The sequence below is a fragment of the Thamnophis sirtalis genome, unplaced genomic scaffold (assembly GCF_051295495.1).
Source record: "Thamnophis sirtalis isolate CommonGarterSnake01/CBP01778 unplaced genomic scaffold, rThaSir2_p1.2 scaffold_7, whole genome shotgun sequence".
NCBI lineage: Eukaryota > Metazoa > Chordata > Lepidosauria > Squamata > Natricidae > Thamnophis > Thamnophis sirtalis.
In genome coordinates, this window is record NW_028261387.1 from 77818438 (window position 1) to 77837518 (window position 19081).

At 34.6% G+C, this 19081-nt stretch overlaps 1 protein-coding gene across 1 annotated transcript; it reads right to left on the reverse strand.

The window, feature by feature from the left end:
* Positions 1-9137: 9137 nt before the first annotated feature.
* Positions 9138-19081, reverse strand: DPM1 (dolichyl-phosphate mannosyltransferase subunit 1, catalytic). Its single transcript, XM_014059925.2, has 9 exons — positions 18924-19081; positions 18173-18272; positions 17500-17533; positions 16684-16760; positions 15453-15478; positions 14293-14388; positions 13667-13735; positions 13306-13420; positions 9138-10804 (listed from the first exon to the last, which is right to left on the reverse strand). Exons 1-9 carry the CDS (start codon positions 19076-19078, stop codon positions 10700-10702), a joined length of 777 nt encoding a protein of 258 aa, XP_013915400.2. The 5' UTR covers positions 19079-19081; the 3' UTR covers positions 9138-10699.

Sequence of the window (19081 nt, forward strand, 5' to 3'; positions counted from 1 at the left end):
AGCAATTTTTGCTTTTACTACAGATAAGTACTCCTCTTGGTGGGTCTTATTTTTTTTCTGGATTACACAATTAAAAGATTTAAAGACTCAAAGTATATAGACTACTTGTCAAAAAGCTTAACAAGGAGTGATATGAGAAAGCTTAAAATGGATAAAGGGGAATTTTTTTTAAAGAAAAGATGTTTTTCCCCCCTATGAAACTGCATGGAAAAACTAACTGAATTAGGCAACTCAGACCTGGGATTATGTTTTTGGGGGGGCGGGGTGGGTGGGTTTACTAAAGTCAGTAGATACTTGGTGGAATTTACAAAACAAAAGATAAAGGCAACTTGAGTAGACTAAGTTCTTAATTGTAACCATGGAAATGCAGATGTGACATGTACCAGCAATCACATCATCAAAAGTACCAGAAAAAAGGAGATGAAGCTTGGGGGGGGGATATGTTTTTCCCCTTGCTTAACCCTTTCACTTTTGGAATCTAGCATAATGATAAGGCTGTGCAACTGGAAGTCAGAAGAGGTCCTTACAACAGCCTGCAGAAAAATCAATTTCATTAGATTTACAGTACTTCAGAAAATTTTGATCAATTTAGCACCAAACTGCCTGTTGTACTTGAAACTAAATTTGCAGCTCCCCCACCAGAAAAAAAAGTGGATAAAATGGAAAATACTCTTTATCCATATATCTAAATCTATATCTTAGATAGATAGATAGATAGATAGATAGATAGATAGATAGATAGATAGATGATAGATAGATAGATAGATAGATAGATAGATAGATAGATAGATAGATAGATAGATAGATAGATGATAGACAGACAGACAGACAGACAGACAAAGTTATAAAATGTTGATGACAAGATGAAAAATTTGGAAAGTTAAAACACACACACTAGATAAAGAATTGAACAGAGAGCTGGATAATTTAGCTCTATTGAAATTTAGAGAGAGAGAGAAATTGTCTGAAATTTAGAATTATTCCAGAGAACTTGTATGAAAGTATTAGAGAAAGAATTATATAAGCTTTAACAGGCTTGTGGGGAGAGGGATTGGGAAGATGAAGATACAGAGGTAGTCTCTGATAAAATCTGGGGACTAAATCCAAGATTTTCAGGAGCATAAAATGTTCCAAGGGATGTGTGAGGAAAAAGATGAGGAATAAAGTTCTGCGACAGGATTTCAGTGCAAGATTGAAGATTGATAATATAGATAGAATTATCCTAAAATGAATGCTCTCTACAAAAGAAAAAATAATACTTCTTTTAGACTGAAAGATTAAAGCTAAATTAGAAGATTTGATTTTTACTTTTAAACATCTGAGATTTTAACTAAATTCTGTTCAGAGGTGAGATGATTTTTCAAAAAAATAAAATAAAGGAAAGTTGGAAGAGGTCCAAATGACATTCACAGAAGAGGCTGTATAAAAACCACAACAGTTGTAAATGGATTTTGAAAGAGATGATACTGAATTAAGTGTTACAGGTATGGACATTTCTAAATTTTATCTTGACTATGGATTATAAATGTTCAATATGGAATATAAATAGAGCCAATGCTCTCCAAAAAAGAAAAAAGGCATTATTTAAAAAATAAATTAAAAAAAAAACATAATGTCTATGATAGACTCATACTAAGAAAAATAAAATGCAATATTTGATTTATAAAAATTTGGGTGAAGATTTCAGCAAGCACTAAAATAAGCAACTGGAGTTGTCATGTATATGTCCTGTATAAGATTACAGAGAAGCAAAAAAAAAGATTGTGAATGAATTAATAACAATAAGGGGGAGGAGGATCCAATGTCGCGATGATACAGATGTGCGGTCTCGATGCTCTGAGACCGCAGACGATACTTTTGCCGCTGGGTGGTCCAATTGGACCTAAACCATCCCCAAGAGATGTTGAACAGGAAGAATATGTCTTTCTGACCTCAGGGACATCACAAAGTCCCTGATCGATGCAAGAGAAGTTCTTCAAGCCGACGACAAAAAATCCAGCCAAGACTGACGAAGTCAGGACAGCTCCAAAACGGAAGGATATGGAAAGAGAAAATGTTTCCAGCTGGTGAGGAACTTTTACTATTTTAAAAAGAGACTGCCTATAAAAAACTTAAAATTAATTGAAACTGGAGAACAGAAGAATCAAGCGGCGGAATTAAATTTGGAATGGTTTTGGACAGTGGTTATCTTATTTTTAAATGCTATCTTCATGGATGGAATTTATGCAAGCCTTTTAAAACGAATGGATTAAGTTTTCTTCTTCTATTTTTTCTTTTATTATTCTCTGTAACCTATGGTCTAAAATTTTCCTCTTTCATTACTGTGGGTGTTTTTCTAACCCATTTAAAAATTGGATTCTTTTTTCTAACTTGAAATAGAAAAAAGATACAAAAGAAATAAGAAAATTTGCAACAATAACACTACTACTCGGAGGCTGGAAGATTTGTGTATTGGAGTTTGTGTATTGGAAATGGAACACTTTTTTTTCTTTACTGATTGTTTTGGCTTGGCAGTACAAGGTCTCACTGCTTGGTTTTAGAGAGTGATAAGAAGGGAAGCATACAGGTGTCCCTTTGAAGTATATCTTAACCAGAGTTAAGATATACTTCAAACAAACAAACAAACAAACAGAGTTTGTTTTAAAAGTAAAAACAAAACGTTTCTGTGAATCTATGTTTAATTTATTAACCTTTCAAGCTAGAGCAGCTTGTTTGTTAGCTGGAGAGAATGGCGCAAGTTCAAAAGCAAACAGAAATCTTAAGCTTGCAAAAGATATTTTCAGAAATACAGAAATTATCAAATACATATGAGAGTATAGAGAAGAAGCTGGATGACTTAGAGCATATAACAGCAAAATATGATGAAGAAGTTGAGGATGTATATCAAATGCAAAAGGTGGTGATTAAAACTCAAAAAATTGAAGTGGAAAATGAATATAAAGAGATTAAATTTGCTGATATTTATGGTGATTGGTTTGTCTCTGAAAATGGAAAGAGTAGAATACTGAAAGAGAAATTAAATGGAGGGGAAATTTATCCCAGAGGGCAAGATACAGAGGAAGAAAAATACCAAAGAATCTATGGATTTAAAGAGAGAAATTTTATTAGCAATAGCATTGAAAACACTACTGACAATCAAAGAAAAGCTGATTAAGGAAACAGAAGAAGAGCATCAAGATTACATGAGAGATCTTATAAGCAAGGAGTTGCTAAGAGGAGTCCATACAAAGTTGATCAAGGAGATGATTAGAGGACTGGCACCACAAATGGCAGAAGATATAAGACTATTTTGCTATTGGAAAGATACAGGTTGATAGATGGAAGAATATAATTTAAAACTAGTTAAACTTAATGAAATTTATTGACAAAAGATATAGTTTAAATAAATAATTGATAATGTTACTTGTGTAGTGTTATGATGAGTATAATTGCATATGAATATTGAATGGTACCCATGTAAGGAAGATTAGAAATCCCTTTGGATTATACATAAAGGTTAATAAAAAAAAGAATCAAGTTAGATACAGTTAAAGTTTTGATTATTATGGGAAAATGTTATGATACAGGATAATGTCAAATAAAGGAGGGATAAGAATAACAACGTATATATAGATATGGGTATAAGGAAACTGGATGTAAATTTTAAACAGTGATTTGGAAAGCAGGATTAGAAAATTTTGTTATTAAATATTATGGATATTTGTTTGTTTGTTTGTTTGTAGTTTATTTATAGGCCGCCCTTTTCCCTGAGGGGACTCAGGGCGGCTTACAATCAAAAAAGGAAGGGGAGTGTAGGACAATACAAGAAAAGAAATGTGCACAAAGTAAATTAAACAATAAAACTCAACATTCACTCAGCATTCGGGAGGGGCAAAATAAGATTATCCCCAGGCCTGACGGGTTAGCCAGTTCTTGAGGGCTGTACGGAAGGTCTGGACGGTGGTGAGGGTACGAATCTCCACGGGGAGATTGTTCCATAGTGTCGGAGCCGCAACAGAGAATATTTAGCTAGAATAGGACATAAGTATTTATTTAGTGTTAGTGGAGGATTTTTGAAATAGTAATTGAAAGGCCAGTATGTGGTTATGTATTAAATTTTGGTATACTTTATGATGAAGGACGCTTAAACAATTATAGTCAAATGAAAATGGAGATATGATGATGATATGTGTAAATATTTGAGTTAAAATGTGTGAGTTAATATGAATTATGTTTGTTGTTGAAGAGATGCACAAGTCTTTTTGTAACCAACCAATACACTTTCTACAGCATATAAAGAAGGATGTTGTATTTCTTTTAAATTAAAAATAATTTTTAATTAAAACAATAATAAGGGAAGTTTCTGAAGCTATAAAAAAGATCAAATCATAAAAAGTACGAGGATAAGATGGATTATTAGTGTCTTATTGCAAATGTTTTGAGAATGAACTTTTACAACTTCTGCAAAATATGATAACTCCATTTTACTGGAAAGAAAGATTGCAGAGACTTGGAAATAGCAGTAATATATAGAAACAAATAAGATTTGATTATAATGAGAAATTATCGATCAATGTCATCATTGAATAAGTTGTTCACAACAATCCTAGTGTTGGAAGAAATGCCCTTCTGGATTCAGTTCTAAGTGGGGGAAAAGACACTGGAAACACGGAGGCTGCTTGGAAAAATAGTTTACTGGTGGACAGGATCACAGGGCTTGAGTTCCTGAGCAGACAAAGGGCAGAGATGCTGAAATTCTGTGGTTTTATGCCCTCTCTGGGCTTTGAACTTGAGCTTGTATTCTGATTGGTTGTCAGATTCCCATGGGGCCATGCAGGGGCAACTCTGTAGGCTGTCTCTGAGACTTGCTTGACTTGCTGGGTGATGATGTAATCTTCCCAGGTGTCATGTGGTGAGATGGGTAAAGGGTTAATACTATCATGTCCTGAGGCCCATGCCTTAATCCCATCACCCTGGAGCTGAAGGGGGAGATCTTTGTTATATAGAATAGACTGGCTAGGTCTTAATGGCTCATTCACAAAGGTGGGGGGCGGTTGAGTTTCTGCCCCTCTTGAGTTTCTATTTCTCTTTTTTGAGGACATATTCTGCTTTTTCAAATATTTCATTTCTCTAGGAGAGGGGTGGGTTTTAACTTCCAACACTAGTCAATAGACAGAAAGTAATCTTGCAATAATTTATTCATGAAGATCAGTGTGTGTGTGTGTGTGTGTGTGTGTGTGTGTGTGTGTGTGTGTGTGTGTGTGTGTGTGCGGGCGTGTTTTAATTTAAAAGAAGTTTAGAGAGTCATGGAGTCTTCTAATCCAAAACTTGCCCAAGGCAAGAATCCTCAGAACATCTCAAATGATTGTCCAATCTTTTTTCGAAAACCTCCAGTAATGGAGGACTCACAGCTACAGGATGTAAGCTGTTCCGTTGCTTAATAATTCTGTCAGGAAATTCCTCATTTCCAGGTTGACTCTCTCTCTGATGAACTTCTCTACATGTTCTCATATTATCTTCAGGTGCTGGTGGAGATTAAATCAACCCCCTCTTCCCTTTGGCAACCCTTCAAGTGCTATCATGTTTCAGACTTCTTTTCATAAAGCTTAACATACCTAGTTCCTTTAGCCATTCTTCATAGCATTTAGCCTCCAGATCCTTTATCAACCTAATTATTCTTCTCTGCACTCTTTCTAGGATCTCAGCATATCTTTTGTATTTTGATTACCAAAACTGGTAATCACAGGGCAGTATAGAGTGGAACTGTCCCCTCCCCTAATCTTGATGCTATCCCTCTTTTGATGTAACCCATGACTGTGTTGGCGCTTTTTTTTTTTGACAGCTGCAGCATATTGCTGACTCATAGTTAAGCAGTTGTTCACCAGTTAAAAGAGAATGTCAGAAGTGGATATTCTAGCATGTTTAGAACAGTGAAATAAAAATCAAGCTGCATCAGTGTTGTTGTTTTAGATGCAGAGAAAGCTTTTGATAATCTGATATGATTTTTTTCAAATTAAAGCTTTAGGAGATATGATGTTCAAAGAAAACTTTATAAATTGAGTAGAGTTGATCTGCATGTCATAAAAGGCACCAATTATTGTTAATGGAGAAACTATATAAAGGAACAAGACAGGGCTACCCACTGCCTCTTTTGGTTTTGAATAGAGACAATACAAGATGATAGGATAGTGGTAATAAAAATTTAAGAAGAAACACCCAGTTGAGAGCTTTTGCAGATGATTTGGTGCTGGTTTTGGAAGATCCCTTAAAAGAAATTGAATTATTAAATAGGAAAATTAAAAGAATTTGGTGCATTAGCTGATTTCAAAATTAACAAACAGAAGACAAAAGATATTACCAAGAAATCAGTAGATCCAGATCAAATAGACACGATGAATAAAATAGGCTTTAAAATCAAGAAGATAAAATACTTGTATATCAACAAGTATGAAATGCTAGTTTAAACTAAGTCCCCTGAAGATATGAAGTTAAAAAGATATGTGAAAATGGGCGATATTGAAGAGAATTTCTATGATTAAGAAGAATTTACGTCTAGAATACTATTTTTGTTTCAGAAAATATCCATTTTAACAACTGATGTACCATTTAAACAATGGCAGAAAGATACATTTTTGTGGCATGGAAATATCAGGTATGGCAGGATGCAAACGAAAGAAGAGGATTGAGTCTGATCTAAAATTATACTTTGCAGCTAACTGTTTCGTTTGGAAGGAAGTAAATGATGCTATGAAAGTTAGAAGGGCATGATTTGGGATTTGGGTAGCAAGGATGCTTATGGTACAACAAAGCTAAGGTTAATGTAGATTTTAAAATATTTTTTTAGGCATTTCATATTGACAATATGAAATAGTTGTAAACTCAGGTTGTGTTTGAAAATACCTTTGTGACTCTCAGCACAAGAAATATTTCATAGATGAGAAATTATAAATAAATACAAATGGTTAACTTATTTTTCACAGGTTAGAATTTTGTCAGGGAGACTGTAAAATAAAAACAAGAGAACGAGTGGCAAGGTATACTTTCTACGGTACCAGCATTGTGGGAAATACAGGGTTCTATCAAATCTTACTAATAAACAGCAGTACTTCTTACATTATTTAAACAATAGGAACACACACCAATTAGTATCAATTATGTAATAATATTGTGATTATATTAGTGCAATCAGTTACTTTCGCACAATGCCATAACAAGCAATAACTTCCTCACATAACAACAGCAGCAACCAGAGAATTCTCAGAAGTTATTCCACTGTGTTTACTTTGAACAGGTGCAGCAGCCAGTGAGTTCACATAGCATGCAAAGTCAGTTCCAAGCAAACAATATTACTGCTGAGCATAATTCATGAATCAGATTAGAGCTGAAATTGTTTTATCCATGGCTGAATCCCGTGTCATTCCATTAATATTCAAATAATTGAATTCTGCAAAAGATGCCAAATTAATATTTGCAAAGGCTGACACATGGATTATCTTGCCTTAATTCTAGGAAAGGGTAGAAGAGACCAGGAAGATGATAGGCCGGTGTGCACTGTTTGCCCCCCTCCCCACCTCTCTGCATCCATACATGCTCTTAAAGCGCTACCCAGTAAAAATTAGCAGCAAAAATAACATATTTTAGCAGCTTATTTTTATTTTATTTTTAAAAGTAGACAATAGCAAAAAGCATGACTTAAATTAAAAAAAAACCTTCCTGGAGGAAAAAAAGAGCCAAGCATTTTAGTTCTACCTTTTCTAAAGTTTTTGTTTCTTAGTTAAAAAATAAATTGCAGGTTCCAGTCAAATCAGGTGCCCACCATTAAAATCAGTTTACATTGCTCAATATTTTTGTGTATTTACCGTAGATCTTCTAGTAAGGATAAGTAGTGATACACAAACAATTGAACTGCAGGCTTATTGTCTTTATTCCATTAACAAGTAGTCCACATTTAGTGTCTGCCTCAGACAGCAACCATTTGCAGTGACGACAGAGATGAAAAAATAACTTTTTAAGCAATAGCAATAGCACTTTATATACTTTATATATAATAGATTTATATACTGCTTCATAGGTCTTTACAGCCCTATCTTAGTGGTTTACAGAGTCAGCGTATTACGCCCAACAATCTGGGTCCTCATTTTACCAACCTCGGAAGAATGGAAGGCTGAGTCAACCCAATTCTTCATTTATAATTTTTGGAGGTCTGTAACACATAGCTGAAGCTAGATCTTATCAAGTTGCCAGTCCCATTGGTAGATGCTAAAAAACCACTTCCTGTACAGAATATTGACAATATATTGAAGGAGTCACTCTTAATAAGCTTGATAAAGGCCAGGCAATGCCCATATCAGGGGTAGGATTCAGCTGGTTCGGATCGGTTTGGGCGAACTCCCTGAACCAGTAGTTGCAAGAACTGGCTCTCCCCACTCACCCTGACCCTCCCTGGAGTCTCCATGTGGCCTATTCATCATGCCAGGTAAATGCAAGGCCTGTGTGGAGGCTCTGGGAGGGTGAAAAACAGGCCTCCTGGAAGTTCTGGGGTGTGTGTGCGCTCCAGAGCTTGGGGAGGGCAAAAATGCCCCCTCCCCGGGGCAGGAGGCCGAGTAGGCCACGCCCACCGAGCAACCGGGCAAAGAGCCGGTTGCTAACATTTTTCAATCCCACACCTGGTCCATATGTAAGACCCTTGATACTAGTCTGCATATTTTGAGTTTCTGGATACTATCTACCTATCCCTAATAGAAGTGCCAGCAGAGATGGCTAAAATAAGTGGATCCAACTCACTTACAACTGTAGATAAAATAGATGAGATCATTGTTACTCTTGACTTATGATGGACAATGATTTCTATTAAGTTTTTTTCACTACGTAAAGGTAAAGCTGGTCTCAAGTTGAGTTTGACTCATGATTCTGCAGATACAATCATAATTTCCTGCTAATATAGAAGTATTTTTTTTCAAGCTATTTTTCTACACTCCTACACCTTTAGTATTCCCTAGTGGAGTCCCATTCAACTATTAACCAGATCTGGCCCTGCTTAGCTTCAAGCAAAATGCTGCCATCTGGTGATACTGTTGCTGCTCTGCATGTCATGAATTTGGTCTTGACATCTATATTAGCCATAATGGTTTATCATACAAAGATATAGGAGACAAAAATGTATTTCATAATTAATTTATTCAGAATTAATGTCCTCAAATAAATTACCTATATTTTACAAAAAAAGAAAAACAACTGACATAAACAGTACAAGGAAATTTGAGAAAATAAAGACAACCAGGACTAAATGGAAAAGGGAGTCAGTTCAACATGAGATAAAAGCAGGGGTTTAAAGAACATACTTTGCTTCTATGAGAAAGTTACCATTTAAACTTCAAACTTTCTGAACAAGACAATTTATCATAGTAACTATCTGAACCATTTGAAATAATATGAAATTACACACACACACAGATAAATCAGTCTTCCAGTAATGAGTGTTCAGAAAGTTATGGCCTCAAAATCAAAAGGTTCCAATTAGATAATATATTTATAATTATCTGTTAAGTACACATACATATATTTGAAATATTTTTAAAGATCACATTACATGAATAGTTTTAATCATGTTTTAACAAGCAATTTTATCATGACTTGTCATCTGATATCATTGATGATCCTAACTTCTATCAAATAGAGGTATTTCCTTCTTTATACTATGCATACTTTTATAGATTTAGATTGTCCATTTTATTTTGTAAAATAAAATAAAATCCCACTATTCTATCTTTTTTGCGTATAAAAGATGTGGTACTTTGATCATTTAGGTACTGTTTTTACTTGTTTCCCCCCCTACCCAAATTTTACAGAATGATTAGAATATTTTTTTTAATTAAAACAAATGACTGAAAACTCCTTCCCCCTAAACTGATATTTGTAATAGGATTTATATTTTATTTATGCATTTAAATTGCAAATAACGGCTGAAGCACAAAACTATATTCCACAATAATTATAACTAATGATTGGAATGTAAATTTTGATCCCTGCCAAATAGTCTGCAAGTGGAATATTAATATCATTTTCCAAAATAGACGAATGTAGTATATGCAAATGTACCATCAGAAATATATCATTGTACTAGTCCTCTTAATTGCTTCATGACCTGCTATATAAATCTTTCCATATATTATTATTTCCAGATAATTACCTGTAGATCATTTAAAATGCAAAACCTTTTTTTAACTAAAAGTGTTGAAGAAATTTAAAACTTTAGCTTTTACATTCTCAGATATGAAGTACAGGTAGCCCTCGACTTGCAACCAAAGTTGGGGCTGGAACTCCTGCTGCCAAGTGAGGCAGTTATTAAGTTATGCCCAATTTTATAACCTTTTCCCATGGTCTTTAAGTGAAACATGTGATTGTTAAATAAAACTGGCGTCCCCATGAACATCGCTTGTCAGAAGCCAGTTGGGCAGATCCCAAAGTTGATCATGTGATCACAAAAGGATCTTGGTACTGTTGTAAATACATGTCAGTTGTCAAGTATCCAAATTTTGAACACGTGAATGCTCTGACATCATAAGTGTGACATAAGTAACTTTTTTCAGCGCTGTCATAACCTTGAATGGAAGAGACCTTGAAATTTTGATCTCTAGAGCCATAATGAATTTTTGTCATATTCCAATATAAATTATTCAGTTAAACTATAGAAATGCTGGCATAGTACTGAATCTCTTTATTATGTAGTGGCAAATAGAGTCAACAATCCTTTCAGAAAGGAAACTATTTCATTGCCTCCTAGCTTGGATTCTCCGTAGACTCGATCCACAAATGATATTGGAACCTATTAAATGAAAAAATAAAATCATTTCAGTTATAAGAACCAATAAAAATATAAATAGGAACACTTCACCTCAAGATTCAATGTTTATCTACCAACATGTAACGGAATGTCTTTTGATGCAGAATATGAAGTGATAGCTGTCTCACATTTAAATATGCTTAGAGAACATTTCTTACAAAATCATTGTTACAAAACAGCCTACCCAGAACCTGAATATGAAGATGGTATGCACTAGAAGTCTAAAAAAATCCACCATATTCGGGACTGTTTCTCTCTCTCTGATTATTATGATCTTTCAAACACTGCCAACAACTCTTTGTTTACTCAAGTTGCAAATCATTTAATTTTGATAATTGCTTCGCTATAATCTGTACTGCTTGTTTTAGTACTGTTTTATGATGTGATATAATTGTAAACTTTTAAATAAATTAGACAAAATAACCAGGTTCCCTTTAAATCTATTAAAGTATCTGTATCTTCCTTATGCTGAAATGAAATCCATCTTTCTTATTTTGAAATGAAATTCATTATTGTTGCTACAATACAGCATAACAACTTCCCACTTTTCAAAAGTACCCAGTATATATCTTACTGAATACAGTATCCCTGTGTATAATAGAACAAAGGTATATATTTTAGTATTATGGTGGCTAGTATATCTATCTTAAAGAAGTATAGATTCCCAATTTAGTGGTAAATTCATATAAACTTATGGAAATTACTCTTTTTCTGATTTTTGCAGAACAAGGTCGTATAATGTCTCAAAGGGCCAAAACTATAAAATATTCTTACTCTCAAGGGATATTGACTTGCATTGCTTTCTTTTTATAGCAAATATCTGAAGTAATGCTTTTGTAAAATTACACAGGGTTTCAATTCACTAACTGTTCATTAAATACAGACAACACTGTTTTTGTAATATTTTAAACTACAGTTTATTTTCAGTACAGCAAAACAAGAATGGTAACATTTCAGTATGTAATATGTTAAAATTCTCCAAAGCCCAAATTGAGCCTTTGGGATTCACAGGAAAATCCAATTAGGAATTTTCAGTAAGCATACACCACTAGAAATCAACTGGCAACAGAAACAGAGAAAAAAATTCCTACACCCAAATTTTTCTGCCAAACATATATTATATTTCTATGCATATTTATTTTTAGCAGTGGAAATTCTGATGAAGAATGCTTTGTAAATCTTCTGTTGACACACAGCAGACATTGGCATAAATTCATGAACAAGCATGGCTAAAGGATTCAAGAATCCCAGGGGCATCTCTCAAATTGGAATGAAAGGTATAGAATTTTTACACTAAATAGGATACCCAGACATTGCTAATTTAACTACTAGCAAAGTAATCTACAATATGTAATACAGATGAAGCCCAAGATACTAAACATCTTGATGGACTTCAGCCAGTTGGGCAGACGTAAGGAAGGAACTGTGTTTCACTGCTGGTTATGGGGCAAATCAGAGAACCACGAACTCCTTAGAACAATTTTTTACACTTTCCCAAACTGGTAAAAAAATCTGGCTGCTTTAAAAAGTTAAGTTTTATTGCTTTTGCTTTTTCACTCTACATTGCTAAGAGTCTAACAAATGCAAAAATGATATAAGAATTTTTAATAAATAAAGATATCTTCTCTATAGAAGCAGTACCCACTTCTTTTGTGACCTGAAACTTGGTGAAATTTAACAAGTGATAAAATATTAGACAAAGATTTATTAGGCACAATACTAGGGCCTTGGTAATTAAAATATAGGCCCTTAGAAATTATGCTTTTTTTAATATACCATGGCAAAGACATGAATAACTTTCACCTTCACTACATGACTAGAAATGAAGCCATTCGACCAAATTTACCCTGATGCCAGAATATTAGGGAGGATGTATTAGTTAATTGTAGAAGCTATGGTGGCATGAGCCATGGTGGCGTAATGGTTACAGTACAGTACTGCAGGGCTATTTTTGCTGCCTCCTGGTTACCTGCAATTTGGCAGTTTGAATCTCATCAAGCTCAAGGTTGACTCATCCTTCCAAGGTTGGTAAAATGAGGACCCAAATTGTGGGGGCAATATACTGACTCTGTAAACCGCTTAGAGTGGACTGTAAAGCACTGTGAAGCAGTATATAAGTCTAAGTGCTATTGCTATTAAGCTTTTCTTTGAATTTAAGTGGATACCTTTCTCATCCCCTGCATCTTTAAATGATAGAAGAAATGTTCACATTATAACAGCACCTCTTACTTGATCATAGTCATTAACAGTCAGGTTCATCATCTGATTAACTTTGTGATGCTATGGCCAATTAGCAGTTGTGTTTAAACTACTGAGTAAATCAGTAATTAAGATGTTAATATAAGCTATTCATGCTATAAGATCTTATCTGAATCCTCAGTGTTTTTACTTGTCAATCAATTCACTCTAATAACCAGAAGGTAAACTTTGAGCACAAAAATGTAAATATAGTATGTTCTTTATGCTTTAGATTTTTAGCATACCTCTCCAATAGAATAACCCAACTGTCTGGCCCGGACAATCATTTCCATTTGGAAAACATATCCTTTTGAAACACATTTCTCCATCAGTTTCTGTAGAACCTCTTTTCTATATAACCTGAAATTTAGTGCACATAAATGAAAATGTTTACAACAGCTCAGTTACAGGTACACACATTTTCAAGTAATAAATTAGTAGTAAAAAAAGAATAAATAATAGCAATAATCTATATGCAGGTGCCTCCCAGATGTTATCTAAATTTTACAAGTTCAGTAGATCTCTTTATCAATCTCAGACTGGCCGTTATCCTGAAGCATTCTTGCTGATCATGAATTATTATGTGCCATTTAGAAACCAGCTTACCTGAAGCTTCCTGTTAAATCTGATGCACCTGGCCGTAACAGAACTTGGGTTAAAAAGTTGGCACCTCGGCTGCAAAGTAAGATACAATGTTTTAATATGCAAATCAGAATTTTAAAATGATCAATTGAACCATGTTTTAAAGATGTTTTATTAAAGGATCAGAGTAACACAGTGATAGTTTACATTAACAAAATATTTTTAAGCCCAACTCTGCTGGATACCTGAAATAAATGGCCCAAGGCTAGTTCAATGTTTTGTTTCTTCCAAACGGGATGGAGACATAAATGTCTCCTACCATTATTTTCTGCAATTAGTATATTAGTATTTTGAGGTAAGATGTCTCCAATCTAGATAATATTGATAATATTTTCAAGAATGTTTGAAAAATGTGGTGTTCAGTTTCAGAATATCCCATGTGGAGAATACGTTTATGAAATAAAAATGGATAAAAAGATGTGTAAGATGTGTAGCTGGGCTGGATAGAAATAAGAATTTTTTCTTCAATGTTCTCAGAATTAAAGAAATCTTTTTAGAATCTGTGTCTGGCAATGATTCAGAGAAAGAAAATGGACAGTTTCATGAGATGATTTTTGCTAGTGGTACAGGGCTATAGATGAAACACTGACCTGATCAATTTCCGTTTTAGATCCCATCCATGCACACCTCCATTTCCTTTATATCGAGTCCCAGACACAATATCAAAATTTCCTTCTTTCTGTTTTCTACAGAAATAATAATTGGATAGAGAAAAGAAAGTGTTTTTTCCCTGAATTACAAACTCACATATTTAGTACATCAATAATCCAGAAACAGGTAAATACACCAATGATACTAAAAAATTTAATGTGCAATACAAAAATAAAACAAACTAAAAATTAATACTTTTTCATCTTCAAAGTATGGTTAGAGCTAGAGAATAAAACTATGATATACTTTGAGCAATGCAGGTATTTGATAAGCAATTTAAATGAGCACAAAGTAAATAAATAGCAGAAATCTACAAGCAAATACACAGAATATTAGGGAATTATGTTTGTAAATAATGTTATTTTTATTATGACCTATTTATCAAACTAGTTCAGGTATGGCATGCCACCTCATACTCCATAATTAAGATTACAGTAGTGTGTAGATTGAGATATTACACATTCATACATTTTTCCTTTGACTATTTCATTAGCTGTGGTGACCAAACATCCAAATGAATGGCAGCATCTTTTCTGATGAACCATTTTATTGAAAGGCCAAAATTCTGATGAACTGTAATTCACTTCATCAGATGTATGACATAGTTAAATTGATGTAGGATTTGAAAAAGGCTGTGCAGTAGGTGAGGAGAGAACAAGCAGTTATTCACATATAGATTACATGGAAATCACTTTACAAGAACCTTGCCAATTATATGTCGCATTAAAGTGACATGAACATAGTAAATTATAACAACAAATAAGAAACAGAAGAAACAATGTATTTTCAAAATTCCTAGTATTCCAACAGGTCCAAAGTGTTTGTGAACCTTCCTTAGATTTTTGAAACAAATGACTTATTTCCAAAACTCTCTCATGAAACAGTTCAGCCAAAATCTCTTGAATGGGAAGTAATACATCATATTATGTTGAAAAGCTATGCAACACAACTGCATTATCTTCTACAGTACAGTTTTGTAACAGCGTGGTGTATATTTCCTCTGGTATTCAATCTTATTGTCTATCCCTACCAAAAATAAACACCACAAAGGGCTAATAAACTATAAGGCCTGGCCTTAAATATTAAAAATGCTACTCACTTGATAAACTCTGGAATAAATTTGGGCTGCAAGGAGAAAAAAAAAGGTATGAGGAAAAGCAATAAAAACAAAAATAATAAAATAAATGATTTTTTTTAGAACATAATAAATAGTACCGAGACCATCAGATTGAGAAAGTTTGGGAAAATGAGCGAGTTAAGATCTTATGGGAAGTTAAATTCAAAGAGACAGGCATCTTATTCATAACCTAATATTGGCCTGTACCACTCAATCTAGCAGAAGGGACATGCTGTGAGCTCCGTTAGTCAAAAGGTTTCAGCTGGCAGGGTCTTAGAAGGAGAGCTTTTTCGGCTCTTTGAAATAGGTCTTCCCCCACCCTATTAGCCTTCTGGAAGGACATTAAAACCTAGCTCTGTCTGTTCGCCTGGGGTCCTGGTGGGGGTGGTCTTTGCTGGAGGTGAAGGATACTATTGTACTGATTTTGCCTTTTGCCTCTTATTTTCTGCATCTGTTTTTATATGTAAGATTTTAATTGTAAGTCTCCCAGAGTTACTTTGCAGTGAAATGGGCAGCATATTAATTCACTTTGTGATGGATTAATTAATTAAAAGTTATTAAAAAGAATAAAATCTGATTCATTCATGCTGCTAGGTTATGCTAGGATTGATTATGCTAGATTATACTAGGATTGAGGAAAAACAATCAGAAAAAAATAGAAAATATTAGAATTTGCAGATTGTAGTTGAACACCTATGGAACAAGTAATCCCTTGTTATTAATTTTAATTGGAGTTCTCAAAGTAATACCTAAACAACTTCTGTGATATCTGGAAGTACTAAATTTTCTAGGCCTGAACACCCTAATTTTGAAAACAGAAACAACTGCTTGGACCTCCCTATAGTCTTAGATGCCACTTTAATCACTCTTGGGCCCTTGGTTAGGACTTGAATTTTAAGTTTCCACTTGTCCTAGATGGTGAGTCTAACCGTAGATTACCCATGCATAATAATAATTTATTAAATTTATATCCCATTATATTTCCAAAGATTCAGGATGGTTTACAATTCTAAAACATTTAAAAACAAATAAAAGAAAATAAACCCATAGGGTTTCCATAGAAAGGAAGAAAGAGCCATCAGTTGTCCTTTCCAAAGGCTTGAAGAAAGAGCCAGATCTTTAAAACACTTCAAAATACAGGCGGGTGAATAATCAAGGTGAATGAAATAAAGAAAATGTTTAGGAAGTAAAAAATAGAGGAGAGCAATCTTACATGGTGTGAGAGATCAGCATCCATAATAATAATGAAGTTTCCTGTGGCATGTTTCATTCCATGAATGTAAGCAGTTCCTGATGTAAACAATATAAAAGCCATGACTCCCCTCTCCTTTAACAATCATGTACATGCATAAAATGTTTCTGACATTAAGTCAAATAATTTCATTTCTATGTATCAAATATGATAGTTTCTTCCCATCTCATAAATTCTGACAAGATCTGGGTCCCATTGATTAAACAGCTTGGTAGGCGCCTTGTCTGTCTTGGGCATCTGCCGTCTGGAGTATCCTCCCACCAGAGATTCATATAGTTCCAATCCTAGTCCAGTTAGAACAAATGGTAGATCTCTTGTGGAAAAAATTGTTTTTGTGTACAGACTTTTAAAAATGAAATATTCCGTTTTTATTTTTGTTGTAAGCCAGCCAGCTCATACAGAGGGGCTGGGGGGTGGTAGAGACCTATAAACTCCATAAAAATATTTTAAAAAATATATTCCACTATGTAAGAATCCCATTATGCCTCTCTTCTGTTTATATATCTACAAAATTAACACTTGCTACTTTTCATGTGACTATTAATTTCTTACATGACAGTGTCATTAATTCTGAGTAGCAACAAAACTAATTTTGTACGTTGCCAAATGAGTGTGTATATTTTCTGCTTTTCTGGTTCTCAAAAAACAATGCATGGAATTAGCAGCAAAATTAGATTCTGATTTAAATTCATTTTTGAAAAATAAAGTCGACTGAAGGTTAATGTACAAGGGTAGATTAATACAATATTGTTAGTCATCTCATTACTGACTACTTACCCAATCCAAGTTTCTTTGCTCTGGGTCTCAACAGCTGTAAAGTATAAGTAAACACACAAAAAAGATGAACCATACTAAACTCTGATTAATGATCATGTACTTCCAATAAAATTTCATTATTGCTCTTTTGCTCTTCCTCAAATAGAACTACTATATAATTTTAATCTTTATTTCCCCCACATTTAATTTCCTTAAAGTAAACCTACATATTTACCCACATATTTTATATGATTCCCTGAATTTAGAATGTATAAGAAATACTTTTATCTTAACCTTATAATAATAATAATCTCTCTGTATTTAAATATAGGTAGACATATTTAGGACTAGTTGTCTTCCACTTCCAGTTCCTGCAAGTGAAGTACCTATTCCAAAGAAGACTGTCCGGATAATAACCATGACATATGCAATCAATAGGTAGCCTTCAACTTACGACCATAATTGAATTGGAAATATGATCATTAAGTCATGCTGGTCATTAAGCAGGTTATCCTGTGACTGACCTGATTTTACAACATTTTTGCAGCAGTGAACACAGTGGTTATTAAGTGAACATGATGGTCATTAAGTGAACAGCACACAAATTAAGCAAACCCATTGCCTACCAGGGGTGTTCTTTTTTAAAGAAACTGGAAGTAAGTGAGGGATGACAAAGGGGGGAAAAGTAACTTACAATTTTGTCTGATCCATAAATCTTTATTAACTGGTCAGCAACTTCCTGCGTCCCATCTGGGCTTCCATCATCTATAATTATAATTTCGAACTCATTCCCACTGAAAAAAAGAATTATTTTGTAAAGTCTGATCCAAAATGAAGCCAATTTCTAAAGGTGGAAAGAATAGAATAGGAATAGAAATAGAATAGAATTTTTTATTGGTCAAGTGTAATTGGATACACAAGGAATTTGTCTTTGTGCATATGCTGCTCTCAAGTGTACATAAAAAGGCAAGATACATTCATCAAGAATCATAAGGGAGAAGAATCCCTAATGGTGTCCCATTGAAAGCAACTGTAGTCATGAATCCTATTACATTTATTTGGAAAGTCACATTTACTGTAACGTATTGTTTAATATCATGTTTTTTCTTGGCAATAGTATCATGACAACAGTACTGGACCTAGACTCGAGGCTCTCGGCTCCAAGCCCTCCCCACCCCAAACCAACAGCTTCCCTGTTCCGATACAAAGGCCAAGGAAATATCAATTTTAACAGTAACAGCGTTGGAAGGGACCTTGGAGGTCATCTAACCCAACCCCCGGCTCACGCAGAAGACCTGTACTAGGGATTCGAACCGCCGACCTTCGGATCGTCGAGCTCAACGTCTTAAGCTACTGAGCCATCAACCCATAATGTTCGAGGACCTGGGAACACACTTAGCAAAGGCTACCCCTCCCACAGGCCGCTCTCCCGCTTCTCCAGTCACCTCTCCTTGAAGCTGTTCACCAACAGCCAGACCACCAGGGGAAGATTCTCGCGCTCGTTGTAGGTGGGCAGCAGCACCGAGTACTTGCGGGCCGCGGTCGCCATGACGGAGCACGCGCGCGCGCGCCCGCTCAACCGCCGATCGCCCCTGCGCATTAA